The sequence below is a fragment of the Caloenas nicobarica genome, chromosome Z, assembly GCF_036013445.1.
Source record: "Caloenas nicobarica isolate bCalNic1 chromosome Z, bCalNic1.hap1, whole genome shotgun sequence".
In the NCBI taxonomy this organism is placed as follows: domain Eukaryota; kingdom Metazoa; phylum Chordata; class Aves; order Columbiformes; family Columbidae; genus Caloenas; species Caloenas nicobarica.
The window spans coordinates 86,902,607-86,914,739 of record NC_088284.1 but is presented as its reverse complement, the minus strand read 5'-3'; the positions used below and the strand labels follow the sequence as shown (position 1 = coordinate 86,914,739).

Here is a 12,133-nt window from a genome sequence, read left to right as displayed (position 1 = left end):
ACATATAGGATGTTTGCATTTTGGTATATGGACTTTGTAGAGTACGAAGCATCTCATATTGCATATTGTTGAAATACTGGTCTTTATTTAGCAAATGATGGTTTGAATTCCAGGAAATGACCTTGTAAAAATGGAAGTAAGAAAAGGAAATTAGCCTGTGTTAGAAACTATCTGGGAGGGAAAATGAAGAAAAGAAAGTCACTGGAAACAAAGGGGAATGACAGAGGCTGAATCAGAGAAAGGTGGGAATTTTCACAGAGAATGAGGGATGTATGGAATGTGACTGAAGGCTGCCTGACAGTTTTTCAGGTCTAGAAATGCCTACTTAATCTTCCCAGAAGCCCACTAGTCTCTTCCAGTTGTACCTGTTAATTAAAAATTCCCCTTCAGACCAAAACCCACTATTTGCACTAACTTTTTCTTGCTAGTGTGGTAATCTGCTTCGGAGAAATCCAGCATACTTCAACACAGACCTTGTTTCAAGTGTGACAGCACTTGAATGTTGCAGAGTGCTGCAGCCAGCTGCTTGAAAGCCCCCAGCTTTGCATCTGTTTTAACCCCATTCCCACTGCACTGTCATTAAACTGCGTTTCCAAAGGGGCTGCTGGTATTTATGGATTCTCTCTTTTAGCAGGAAGTGGCGGTGGTCACCAACAAGAGTAATGAGCCAGAAAATGGAACTCCCCATCAATGTGGATGCTTTCAGCCTAATGGGATCAGTTTTGGAGGAGGAGGGAGGTAAAGTACTACCTGATTTGGAGCGTCTGGGAATACATCAACTTGGGTAGCTCCCATAATATCTTTCCCATGCCCCAAATGATTTATGGTCAGGGTATACGTTTTTACTCTGGGAATACTCTGGTCTTCCTGCTTGTGCCAAAGCCAGGGCCTCTTGCAAATGGTGCAGGTACCACCCCAGGGGCCAGGTGTTGCAAGGGAGTATTTGGGGCAGGTTGACTCACCTCCTTTTGGTGACATAAGTCCGTGGAAAGAAAAGGAGTAGCAGTGACCACCCTGGTCACAATGGCCAAGCAGCTGAAGCCATCACCCTCTTAGTGGACACCCACCCAAGCGTCGGGGCCGAGCCGTCGTTCTGGTTAGCCGGGCAGCGGCACTGGTGCAGGGCTTGCACCGAGGCTGTCTTGCAGAGCACAGGTTCCAGTTGACTCTCCAAGTTTCTTTTAGCCTACAGTGAAACGTGGTAAATTCTGGTGTTCTCATGCATTGCGATGTAAACAGGGTGTGCTTATTTCTTGAAAATATGAACGGTGCTCTCATCATGCCCTTCTGAGTGGGCCAGTGCATGTGCTGGGCGTTTATCTGCATACCTTGTGCCTGCGTCATGTGCAGTAATAACGTGTTTTTCTTATGTGTGCAAATACTTGTGTGTTCGTAGCATCTGCCAGCTCGGGCTGTAGCTCGGCAGTGCGGGGCGAGCCCAGCCCGCGGACCTGAAGCGGCTGCGCGCTCAATCCCCCCACACGGAACTGCGCCCAGCGGCGGCATCTCCCGGCGGGGCGGCTTTCCCCTCCCAGGACGAGTACGCAGGCCCGGCCGCCCCCGCCCCGCGTCCGTCCCCGGGAAAGGCGGCGGGCGGCAGCGACGGCTTCGCCTCTCGGCCTCGGGCCAGCCCGCCTGTGAGGCCTGACTGGGCCCGTGCGGCCCGGAGTCGCCGCCCCTCGGCTCGGCCGCTGTCCCAGCTCCCTCCGGCGGGGCGCCAGCCGCTCGCCCGGTGCCGCCTGCGGGGAGCGCCGCCATTTCGTGAGGGGAGGCGGCGGCGGGGCCGGCGGTAGCGGTACGTGAGGCGGCGTCCCTGCGCCGGCGGGGAGGAGGAAGAGGAGGAGGTGGAGGAGGTGGGCCCGGGCTCCGCCTGGCAGCGGGGCTGCGGGCAGGGCGGCGGGGGCGGCTGGCGGACAGAAGCGGCTCCGCGCTGTCTTGGTCTCCCGTGGGGTGTGTAGCTGCTGCCGGAGAGGAGAGCGGGGCCGGGCGGGGCGGAGGGGGCCGAGCTTCCCGGGAGCCCCGCGGGCAGCGCCGGCCCAGCGCGGTCCCCGCGGGCGGCAGCACGGGACCCCGGGGAGCCCGTGAGGGGCGTCAGCCCGGCTCTCCCCGAGAGCGCGGGGTGCGCCCCTCACCCGAGGGCGTTCTGAGCTTGTGGTTCGTTGTGGGCAGTTCTCATGCGGTGCGAGTGATTAAGCGGTGAGGCCTGGCCTGCGATCCCGCAGCGAGGGGCAGCGGCCGCCGCCCGGGCAGCCCGGGCCGCCCGCGGCTCCCGGCCCGCAGAGCTGGCCTGGGCGGGCGCTGCCCGCCCCGCCTGCTTTCAGTTGGGCACCACCAAAGCCGGCTGTAAACGCAGGGCTGGCTTTGTGTATTTCTAGAAAGCTGATGCAAAAAGAAATCGCCAGAGACTGGCATGCACAATGCAATTAGTTCAGAATAAAGTCACGGTATTTTGTGTACCTCGTTTACCGATCGTAACATACCAAACAATTGATGAGAACATCTGACACTTTCAGAGGCAGCTACCGAAAGTTTCAGGATAGAAAAGTTACGGTTCTTTATGGACACTTAATTCGGCTTCCTTGTATTACAGTAGAGACTTGGCAAATGGATCCTGTAGGTCTTTGCTCTTTCTTTGAGACCCTGAATAAAAAGAGCTGGACTCTAAACAGATCTCAAAGTTTACAGCCTTCTTAAATTTGGGCGGATTTTGAGAAGTACAACAAAATGAGTGGGTTTGGGTGGCTCCTGTACTAAATCTCACATCCTTTTCAAAATTGATGATTTTGTTTGTTTTTGTAGCTTAGAAGAATGCATGTTTCTGCTTCTGTGTGTCATCTTAGAAACAACTAAACTCTCCAAGGATTTAAACATGACTGACTCTCAAAATAGATAAATTTTCTGACAGTGAAAAATCCAAGTTTTTATTCAGCTACAAATATCTAGCACTTAAAACTAGCTGTAGATGGATCTCTCTGTATTGTTCCATGCTTCCACTGTTATTTTAAAGTACTGCTTTGCAATGTATCAATGCTGTTAAGACCAAGATAATTTTTAAACAAGGCAGCTCCTAGATCTTTGCAGGGTTTTAAAGTTGATTTCTAGGCTTGCAAATGTATTATTTCGTAGATTTGGGGGGTTTTGTGTGTGTGGTGACAGTAAAATGTATAATACCTTTCTTAATGGTGGTAGTTTCTAACAACTGTAACAATTTTATTTCTAGTGTACCGAAGCATGTTTTTACCAAGATCTCTTAAAGTCAAGAGGACTGCTGATGATGACAAAAGTTGTACAGCTAAGAAAAATAAATTGTCTTCTGGAGGGTCTTTGCCAGAGGAGACCACCGAGTTCCAAGACTGTAAGTCAGGTAGAACAGAAATTTCTGCTTCAAGATGCAATTTGAATGAAGTTGTAAAAGAAAGCACAGAGCCTGTGACTGGAGATCTTGGTGTTGCTAACACAACTTTGGGAGAGGACAACCAAAATACTGATGAAGATAGCTCTTCGGAAGAACCCATAAAATCCTTCAGCAAATCCCAGCGTTGGGCAGAACCTGGAGAACCTGTATGTGTTGTGTGTGGTCGCTATGGAGAGTATATCTGTGATAAAACAGATGAAGATGTTTGTAGCTTGGAATGTAAAGCCAAACACCTTCTACAACATCAAGAAAAGGAGAAAAAGCTAGAAACTGATCAACTCACAAAAGCAGAATCTCAAGCAGAAACTCACCTGCTTAATACACCTTATTTCTACAAAGATCATTCCTTTATTTTAGGTTTGCAAGATGAGCAGATTGAGAACCTTAAACTGCAGCTGGGTATTGCTGTCCAGGGCCAGCACGTTCCAAGACCGATTGTAGAGTTTGAACACTGTGGTTTTCCTGAAACTTTAAACCATAATTTAAAGAATTCTGGCTATGAAGTCCCAACTCCCATCCAAATGCAAATGATCCCTGTTGGACTACTAGGGAGGGATATTGTGGCTAGTGCAGACACGGGCTCCGGAAAAACAGCTGCCTTCCTACTCCCTGTTATTATGAAGGTTTTGAAAGAGGTAATGAAACTTTGTGTGTTTAGATAAAGTGGTTTGCAACTTTGTCTCTTGGATTCCCAGTATAACTCAGAATGTGGGGTTTCGATTGACATTCAGTGATTTATTTTACTTTAAACATTAAAAGAGTCACTTAAATAATCTTTAAATTATTCATTTGAAAAAAATACACACACACGCACACACACACGTGTGTGTGTGTGTGTGTGTGTGTGTATTTATATACACAGGCATCTAAACAGTCCAAAACATCAACTAGAATCAGGTCCAGAATAGCAAGCAAAAGTAATTGCAGGCACTCTTTAGGTATTTGTTCCTGTATCTTGATACATCAGATGGCCAAAAGAGGTTTTTTTGGCATTTGTGTACTTTCACAGAGTAATTTCTGTTGGAGTATGTTCAGCTGACCATCAAGAATTTGGGGTTATATAATTTCTGAAATCCTTGAGTTATACAGTCTCCCCTTTGGTACTGTGGGAAAAAGCAATTAAGAAAACTTTTGCTTTGTAAGAACATGAACGTGTGATGAGAAGGAATGGCAAACAGTATACTGTACCTTGTGTGTGCTTCGGTATTGCTTTTTGCTTTAATGGTTTTATTCAAAAAGGGATGAATAAGAATATGTTTGAAAATTCTAGACCTGATTCTAGTCGATGTTTTGGACTGTTTAGATGCCTGTGTATATATATATATATATATATATACACACACACAAATACACACGTGTGTGTGTATTTTTTTCAAATGAATAATTTAAAGATTATTTAAGTGACTCTCTTAATTTTTAAAGTACAATAGCATTAGTTTTAAGAATGGAAGTATTATATGGGAGCATTTAAGAACAGGAGTATTACAACCCAGTACCCCCTCTGTCTGATTAAGTCTGCAAGGCAGTTAAATGCTTACAATAACATGCACAAAATTGGACCCTCAATGAATAATATTTAATTTTTCTATATGATCTTATTCTTCATCTCCAGGTTACTTTACAAGTTAATGTATATGTCAAGAAATTTTGTTGTTTAAAATAATTTTCATTTTTAACGTATAAAGGAGATGAGGTGTTAAGAGCATAAGGGTAATCTGGTTATGAAATGTTTTACAGTTCCTGGCTTCTCCACATCTATGTAGATACCTGCTTTTGTGGCAGTAGGTTGTTCAGTTAAACACTGTTGCCCAGTTGAAAATGACTCAAAAAGCCTTTCTTGACACAAGTATTTAACAATGTAGTTCCTTTGATGATGCAGTAGGATAGGAACAGCTTCCTACTGTTTGTCACGTGTAAATATTCCAGTTGAAGACCAGAAAGAAACACGTACCATCCAGAAAACTGTTACAGAGTTCATGATTGTAATACCAGTATATGAGAGAGCTTTATTTGCTGAAGAGGTGATCGGTGTTACTGAAATAATGCACCTTGGAGCTAGACCATTGTTCTGCCTTTCCCCTCCGCTCACGGTTTTACCTTATGTTCATTTTACTATGTTAGTATGTGTTAACTGGAATCGGGAATGTATACTAATCCGAGAGGAATTACTACCAGTAATTTTTTGTCTTCTGGATTGCAGAAGTATCAGAGGTGGTAATTTCTTTGAAGACCCATATATATAAGGAACAAAAGAAAAATTAAGACTGTACGACTTTAATGATACATCTCTACCTAGCTGACTAATAGCGGGTCAGAATGGTTTTTGATTTTGTTTTAAAATTTCAAAGACACATGTTTCTTGCTTTATAAAGTTCCTGTCACTGCTTATCTTCTCTGGCTAATACCTAATGTTTTTACTTAGTGGTGTGCAAGACAGTAAAGGGAAATAGTCTGTTCCTGTAATACCATGACTTCTAAACTCCTTTTTGATGACTTTAGATTCAACTCTCGTCCTGTGTTTTGAGTTCATGAGGAATTTATTCTGAATTTCTGTTACAGATTCAGTGCAATAACCAAAATAGAAAAAAGCAATCTTTACAAATGACAACTAGCTTTCTTGGGCTTTTTCCATTGTCAGGAAGCTATTCTCACAGTGTACTTAACACATGCATTGATTTTTTGTTTTCAAAAGTTGAGTAATTGAGGGATAGACTTCCCTGGCCTGCACTGTTAAAGGTAATCCTTCTGTCTTCACATAGAGAGGTTATTAGCAATCTAATTGTATCCACAGTAGCTGTGCTGTATACTTTATATTTCAGTATTGGGAGATTTAATCTTGAATGCTTTTTGTCTAAATAATGAAGCAGTTCCATGTTTAACAGATTTTCCCCCCCCTCTTTCTAGACAGAAACTCCATCTGCCCTTATTTTGGCACCAACAAGGGAGTTAGCGATTCAGATAGAGAGACAAGCCAAGGAACTGATGGCTGGTTTACCAAACATGAGAACAGTTCTCCTAGTGGGAGGTTTACCGCTGCCACCACAGCTCCATCGTCTCAAGCAAAGTGTTAAGGTAAGGACTATGGCCTGGAAAGATCCTGCGGAGAGTTTTGTTCTCATGGCATTCACAAAAAAGAAAAATGATACTGTTGACATGTGTGGACACACAAAGGTACATTTTTCCTAAGTCTAAACTATTGAAATATTGTTAGCCCTTGAAAACTTTAAAGTTTTTTTTTTTTTCTTTAAACATTTTGACTTCTGCCTAAACATGTAATAGCTTTTTTGGTTTTGAAAAAGTTTCATGCATGATATTGCTGCTTTCAAAGACTGACATAAGCCATTTTTTTAGAAAAGGAGTTGTAGTTTATAGCAAAGATAGTTTGTTTTTAATACAGATTACATTGCTTATGTTTAGACACTTCCATTAGAGTTCTAAAAGGTCCGTTTCCCTTTTGAGGTTTCATAATATATTAAGTTATCTATAAATATTTTAGGACTTATTTGGATGTAAGTAATTTCACCAGTTAGTGCCCTTCTCACCTATGTGCTGTAACTTTACAGTTTTTCTAGGACAGTCATCTGTCCTTTCATGGAATTTGTTACTCCTGTTTATTTGTTTGTTTGATTTTGTCTTTTGTTAGGTTATCATAGCAACACCTGGAAGACTTCTTGAGATTTTAAAGCAAAGTTCTGTTCAACTGCATGGCATAAAAATCGTAGTGGTGGATGAAGTAAGTTTCTGGTTATTGGGGCTGTATTGCCCTTACAGAGGTCCTTGAAGAGCCAGTGTGGGTGCCTAATCAAATTAATTAAGCATACAAAGTGTTCATTATAAAGATAAAATATATTTCTTAAGAGAAAAATTATTTTTAACACAATTCGAAATGCATTTGAACAATGCATGTTCTGTTGTCTATAAAAGCCTTAGATACCTGACAGGGTAATGCTACTAGACCAGTGTGAACCATTCGTTTTTAATTTTCTCACCTGGCTTTTCTTCTGACTGATAATAGTCCAGCATTTGGATTATGACATGCCAATCATACACATTATGGTTCTTCTGTCAATTCAAGTTCAGGATTCTGCTGTTTATGGAAAAATCTGTTATAAATGTAATATTTTTCACTTAGGTGGATACCATGTTAAAAATGGGTTTCCAGCAGCAAGTGTTGGATATTTTGGAAGACATCTCTCATGATCATCAAACCATACTGGTGTCAGCCACAATTCCAGTGGGCATTGAACACTTGGCAAATCAGCTTCTACACAATTTTGTAAGAATAACAATTGGAGAAAAGAATCTGCCCTGTTCCAATGTTCGCCAAATTATCTTGTGGGTGGAAGAACCATCTAAAAAGAAAAAGCTGTTTGAAATACTAAATGTAAGTGTGATGTTTTTCTCATAAAAAACAACTTATAAAAATATTAATGTCTTTACACATCTCTGTCAGGTTCTTGTCTTTAATTCTAATCTGTATGTAGTGAAGACATGGAGTGAGGTTAAGCATATAACTGCAGTAACTAGTTCAGTAGTTCCGCGGTGTAGGAGCTTTAATGGCAATTTCAGGGATTGCTCCACCCCTGTGGCTCACACCTCCTCCTCTGCAGCAGCAAACTAGATTCCTGTGCTGGGATCCAAGTTAAAAATGATAATTTTGATATTTTTTTTTGTGATTCACAGTATGGCATCCCAAAGATTTGTTATGGTCATCTGTGAGTGGTAGAGGAACAGGACTTTATTAAACTGTTATTAAACGGTTTACGGCCTAGGAGTGGTTTGTCATTTTAAAACTCAGTAAAGAAAGCTAATTTAGTTATTTCTTGAATTTTCTTTATACTAATAATAAGACGTATCTTTTATGAGTACTTTGGGGGGGGAATTTTCGCATCTTGGCTGAGGTTATCCAATAAGTAAATAAGAATCTTTAACTGAACCTCAGAACGTAAATAAATTCTGAATTATTGTGTAACATTTAGAGAAATAAAATAAGGCTTCTGACTTCCAAAAAAAGCATGCATTGATATAAACTTAGGTTCTTAGTCTACAAATCATTATATGTTTATTATGTACAGATTGGTATGGTTTCGTGGCTGGTATCTTGTTCCTTCTTATCTAAAGTCTAAGAATGTTTGTTCATCTGAAAGTGTTGTTAATATTAGAGAGAGTGAGCAGAAGAAATTGAATCCAAGTTGCTGATAATGAGCAGCAAACTGTTGTAATACCTTCTTACACAAACTGTTTGATTTTACAGGATAAGAAACTCTTCAAGCCTCCAGTGTTGGTGTTTGTGGACTGTAAGCTAGGAGCAGACCTGTTGAGCGATGCTGTTCATAAGATTACAGGATTGCAGTGTACAGCTATGCATTCTGAAAAGTCTCAGGTGGAAAGAACAGACATATTACAGGTTTGTGCCTCCTAAAGTTATGGGGGTTTTGACAGAATTTAACTGGCCTTTTTTTTTTTTTTTTTCAAAAGGTGGCTTCATTTGAATGAGTTAAGTCAATTTACTGCTTTTCTCCAGTAAAACCTGGACTGTTGCTGGAGGAGAAGAGAGATAGATGGGACCAAGCAAAACTGTAGATAATAATGCTGTTTTAAACTCAGATAACCTAGGAAATAGTCTCCAGTATTTATTTGCTTTGGAATGGGAATTTAAATTTGCATTTAACTTGAAGCGATTATTTTTTTTTTTAATTAAAATTGTGGCTTTGGTCTCTCTTTAATTAGCTGTATGAACTATATTCCTATTTAAATCAAGAATACGGGGGGTCCATTCTCTCTTCTGCAATAGAATAATCCCACTGGGTGTGTTCTTATACATAACTAACCCTAGCCTATGCTTGGAGAGTTTCAAAATACAAATAAGGAAAAAAGAATTAATTGTCGTTTATTGCTCGCTTGCAGGGATTACTTCAAGAGAAGTATGAAGTTATAGTAAGTACTGGAGTCCTTGGACGAGGGCTTGACCTTGTCAATGTCAAACTGGTAGTAAATTTTGATATGCCTTCAAGTATGGACGAATATGTACATCAGGTAAATAAACAAATTACTAAAGCATTATTTGAAAAGTGTACTGAAATATGACACCCACCTATGGAAATTTAAATGTAGGCATAAAGACGATTTTTTTTTCCGGAGTATTGTTTTTATAGGAGAGAAAGGTGCTGAATCCCTTTTCCATAAGTCTCTTATGTATATTATTAATACCTATAACACTGTTCTTTTATCTCCCATATAAATTACTAAAACCTAGACGAGTGGTTTTATATCAATTATGTTTGCAGTTATTACTCTTCCTGTTTTGTGTTCTCTTGTATGATTTTGTGTCTATGGAAAGCAAAGTTTACCATGTTTTGGCTATCTGTGAAGAAGGGCCAAATACCCCTCTTTGTGCTGCAGCTCATCTGCAGTGTGGGATGTGCACATAACACAATCAGGAAAGCAGGTGTGAACTTGCTTTTCATTCCATCTTCCTACTCCAGAATCTCCTCTTATTTTTTTTTGCTGAGGATTTCTTGCTTTAAAAAAGATGGTGTGTGGGCTGTGCATGTGTGTGTCTATTTATGTAAACATACACACACCCCAACCCCAGGTTGGCTAGCAGATTGAAAGAACTAATAATTACCCTCGTTTTGGCACTTCTGGAGCCATGGTAATCTACTCCTTTGTCCAATTTTGAGACCATCACTACAAGAAAAGACGACAAACTAGAGCGTCCAGACAAAGTCAGAGGCCTGCCAAACGTGACATGTGAAGAGAAGCAGAAGGAACAGGGCTTGTTTGGGCTGGAGTAGAGGTTTAATTGCTGTCTTCTGTCTGGTAATGGACAGTTAGAGAGTAGATGGAGCCAGGCTCAGGCTCTTGTTGGACATGAACAGTGAAAGGATGAGAGCAAACAGTCACAACTTCCTGCAAGGGAGGTTCTTCTGGCCTCATAACAGGGAAAAATGTTTTCCACAGGAGAGTAGTCAGGCAGTGGAACAGGCTGCCCAGAGAGGTGGTGGGATCTGTGAGCTTGGAAACACTTGAAACTCCATAGGACAAGGCCTGGAGTGAACTGATCTAACTTTGGAGTTAGCCCTATTCTGAACTGCTGGGAAGGACCTCTGGAAGTATCCAGTCTCATAACTCCTAAAGTATTCTGTGTCACTAACTGCACTACACCTCTCTGGTTTTTAATTGTCTTCCTGCTAAAGTTTCAGGCAAGTAGTAAGTAAATAAAAATGGTCTTTCCTAGCATCAAAACTATACCATTATTAGTGCACTATCTGTACTATCTCTTTCGAAACAGAAAGTCTTTGTAGATTCTTTTCTAATTTGTTCGAGCACTTTGGATAACATTGAGAAATAATTTTAAGTTACTAGAACATTGAAAGGACTTTTTTATGGTCATGCTTGTGCATATTGTGCTTGATACAAGATACATGTATGTGGCATTGCTGTAACGAACATTTCTTTAAAAACATTTTGTTTGGACCGGATTTACTGTAAGCCTTTGCCCACAGGCTGTGTCATATATCTCAGCATCAATATTGGACTTCTGGTATGTCACATAAACAAGTGGTAATTTTAGATATGTTTAAGCTGAAGCTTCAGATCCACTTTTCCTGAATTCAGGAAGTTTATTAAAACTTTGTGCTTGGCCTTGTCACTATGGTTAGTTGCTGTTTTATAACAGAAAATAAACTTTAAGGATATAGGAAGGATTTCCCTTTAATATTGCTACCTTAAAATGAGTTTTTGCATTTTCAGGTCGGAAGAGCAGGAAGGTTGGGTCACAGTGGAACTGCAATTACTTTTATTAATAACAACAGCAAGAAGCTCTTCTGGGATGTTGTGAAGAGAGTAAAACCAACGGGCACCATTCTTCCCCCACAGCTCCTTAATTCCCCGTATCTTCATGACCAAAAAAGAAGGGAACAACAGAGACTTAAACAATTACAGAATAGCCTTGTAACAGGAGATAATATTACAGACATTATTAGAAAACACGACAAAAATAATTATCAGAGGTAATAAAGATATATTTATAGTTATGTAATTATAATGAAAGTGTGATTAAAAATAAATGTGGAATTATGTTGCCTTGTATCTTGCCTTTTTAAAAGAAGTTAATAATTTTTTTAAGGAGTGTCATTTTTATTTCATTCATTTTGAAATACAGACTGTTGCGGGCTTGAATTACAGTGGTACCTAGTAAAAATAGTCCATGTAACCCTCTTTCAAAACCAGTAGTCTCTGGTGTTGCTTGCAAAATAAGCTGAGAAGATACTATATGTTTTAATATTTCTGAATAATCATTTCAGACTTCTTGTGAAACATAACTCGTGTCCTTTACAAAGGACACCCTTAAAAAAAAAAAGGTGACAAGTGTCTGAAAACAAGCCTCAATTTCTTCCTGTTAGTTTACTTAAAAGCTTCCACAGGGAGCATTTCTCTGAATCCTCAGTATGTTCTCTAGGGGCTTTCTTGTGAACATATATGCAAGTTTTGTTAGTAAACAGTACTGAAAGTTTAGTTTCACCTTTATTGCCTATGAACCACTTAAAAGTCCTGCTCAAGCACTTTGCAACAGCAGAAATACACAGTTAGTAGTATAACTTCATTGTAGAGAAATAAAATAAGACACGTAAGCTAAATTAGAAATTGTGTTCTTATTTAATGAAACTAATATTTATTTATTTGCTACTCATTTAAGCATAACTTGCCATGCTC

The 12,133-nt window shown here is 40.5% G+C and overlaps 1 protein-coding gene across 5 annotated transcripts in view; it reads left to right on the top strand.

Moving 5' to 3' along the window:
* The window catches only part of DDX59 (DEAD-box helicase 59), a 29,333-nt gene extending 17,846 nt beyond the window's left edge, over nucleotides 1-11,487 (top strand). Inside the window, exons 2-9 of one of the 5 annotated variants that reach the window (XM_065656549.1) lie at nucleotides 632-738; nucleotides 3,221-4,050; nucleotides 6,320-6,487; nucleotides 7,059-7,148; nucleotides 7,548-7,799; nucleotides 8,670-8,822; nucleotides 9,323-9,451; nucleotides 11,171-11,487. In XM_065656549.1, the coding sequence (XP_065512621.1) occupies nucleotides 663-738; nucleotides 3,221-4,050; nucleotides 6,320-6,487; nucleotides 7,059-7,148; nucleotides 7,548-7,799; nucleotides 8,670-8,822; nucleotides 9,323-9,451; nucleotides 11,171-11,434 (1,962 nt within the window). In that variant the 5' untranslated portion in view covers nucleotides 632-662 and the 3' untranslated portion in view covers nucleotides 11,435-11,487. The other 4 variants (XM_065656550.1, XM_065656552.1, XM_065656551.1 and 1 more) reach the window with 4 other exon arrangements.
* Nucleotides 11,488-12,133: the final 646 nt, after the last annotated feature.